Source organism: Alosa pseudoharengus, unplaced genomic scaffold, assembly GCF_046254945.1.
Source record: "Alosa pseudoharengus isolate Yale_2024_CS ecotype anadromous, Long Island Sound unplaced genomic scaffold, YU_APseudo_1.1 YU_APseudo_1.1_scf_24, whole genome shotgun sequence".
Lineage (NCBI taxonomy): Eukaryota > Metazoa > Chordata > Actinopteri > Clupeiformes > Clupeidae > Alosa > Alosa pseudoharengus.
Window position 1 is genome coordinate 2,642,574 of NW_027468689.1, and position 2,500 is coordinate 2,645,073.

At 45.8% G+C, this 2,500-nt stretch overlaps 1 protein-coding gene across 1 annotated transcript in view; it reads left to right on the forward strand.

Annotated features, from left to right (window-relative positions):
• The window catches only part of ptprnb (protein tyrosine phosphatase receptor type Nb), a 47,493-nt gene that overhangs the window by 14,406 nt on the left and 30,587 nt on the right, over positions 1-2,500 (forward strand). Inside the window, exon 7 of the mRNA XM_076302488.1 lies at positions 1,268-1,423. Within this exon, the coding sequence (XP_076158603.1) occupies positions 1,268-1,423 (156 nt within the window). The remainder of the gene's footprint in view (positions 1-1,267; positions 1,424-2,500) is intronic.

Here is a 2,500-nt window from a genome sequence, read left to right on the forward strand (position 1 = left end):
TAATCACAGCAACTCAAAACAGGCCTGGAAGCAAGCAGTCAGCCCCCTGCTACAGCCAGTAGTCCTTATTAGATCAGGTTTTGCTTAAAGGTCCAGTATGTAGGAAATAATGGAAAATAAACTGTAACCATTCCAAAAATGATCACCATATGTTGTCAGAGAGTGAGGAAACACGATGAATTGAAGTAATGGCTTATTTGACAACATTACTCTAACCCGTGAAACCCCGTAAAACCCATGAAAAAAAATCAGTTACGGGGCGGAATCTCTTGGAATTTTCGTTTATGTTTTGAACGATTAATTCTAGAATAGCGTATTAATAATGGGCTAGCACGTCCTCCTATTTGGGTTGCCAAATTAGCAAAGGCCAACTGTCAACAGCTGTCAGTTGTAGTCATGAACACCTACAAGAGGCAGGCAAATTTCCAAAATTAAAACAAGAAACAAATTAAGTGGACATTGGAGGAGCTTCCTGAGATGGTGACATCTTCGTCAAACTAAGAATATCAAGTCTGACGCAGAGCTGGCCATATTTCTCCACAACAGGTAGCCTATGCTAAACTTCATCTGCATCGCTAACTTCAGCTAAATATGTTACGTTGGTTAGAGAGGTATTTTTTGTTTTCACTGTTTCCGTAATGTGTAGCTGGGTCATGGCTGGAGAAACGTTAAAGCAGCTGCAGGTCAACTAACGCTAAGTCTTCATTACATCTGGCAACCCAGAAGAGGCTTGCGTCTGGTAGTCTTGAGAACGTTCACCAGTGTTTTGATTTTGGCCTACAGAACGTTCGTAAACAATCCTACAAATCGCACCTTTAATAAATAGGAGTGCTTAGGCACTTCCTGTCTGAGTGCACTTGCTCCACCGAAAGCACTGGTCCCAATACTACACCTCATTCCCACAGTCCATCCTGTTACATCTGCGCTGAGTTCCTATGCTAATTGTACCATTGTAACCCTGCACTAACTGTGTTCCTATGCTAATTGTACCATTGTAACCCTGCACTAACTGTGTTCATATGCTAATTGTACCGCTGCACTAACTGTGTTCATATGCTAATTGTACCCCTGTGCTAACTGTGTTCCTATGCTAATTGTACCCCTGTGCTAACTGTGTTCCTATGCTAATTGTACCCCTGTGCTAACTGTGTTCCTATGCTAATTGTACCCCTGCGCTTCCTGTCCTCCTATGCTAATTGTACCCCTGTGCTAACTGTGTTCCTATGCTAATTGTACCCCTGTGCTAACTGTGCTGTTCTGGAATCAGATGACAGTCTGCAGAAGGTCAGCTTCCTGCTGCAGAAATATGGCATCTCCCTGAAAGATCTGACCCCAGACCAGCTGGAGAGTCTGTCGGAGGCTCTGGACATGCTTCAGATGGACAGCATGGACACAGACGCATACACACAGCAGGACACACAGGGTGAGTGCTGAATTCACTACACACACACACACACACACACACACACACACACAAATGCTAAAGGGCCAGTGACTTATTTGTGTACTTGAGTACTTGGCTGAGGTACAGTACTGTCTCTCTCTCTCTCTCTCTCTCTCTCTTACTCACACAAACACACACTCACACAAACACACACACACACACACACAGTCACGCACATACAAAGAGAGAGGATGATGAGAGTGAAAGCTTCAGGGTTAGAAGCTTGTTTGTGAGAATACTTGGCTTCGGTACTCATGCTGCTCACACACACACACACATACACACACACACATGCTGACGCAGAAGAAGCAGCAACTCTGTGAAGGAGCACGCACACACACTTGCACACACACATGCACTGATGTTGATGATGAAAAGGCAGTGATTCTCTGTGAGGGCTTGTTTTTATTACACACACACACACACACACACACAATCACACACACACACACACACACACACACACTGTGAGGGTATTTGGCAGACACACAGAAGTGTGTGCTCAGCTCAGCAGCAGCGGCTTCTCACTGCTCCTCCACTCTGGTTGCCAGCATCTATCAGAGAGCCTCTTTCTATGGCCAGATAGGCTGCTTAAGACACCACACACACACACACACACACACACACACACACACACACACAATCACACACATACACACACACACACACACAATCACACACACACACACACACACACTCACACGCACACACACACACACAATCACACACACACACACACACACACACACACACACACACACACACACACACACACACACACACACACAATCACACACACACAATCACACACACACACAACAGGATGCTTAAGTCACCACAGGCACACACACATTGGCCAGACAGGGTGCTTAGCCACCACACACACACACACACACACACACTGGTCAGGCAGGGTGCTTAACCACCACACGCACACACACACTGGTCAGACAGGGTGCTTAGCCAGGCAGGGCACAAATAGTGCAGAAACATCTCCACTGGCCAGACATTTAGTGACAGAACCAATCCTGTTAGAGTAACAGTGTGTGTATTCAT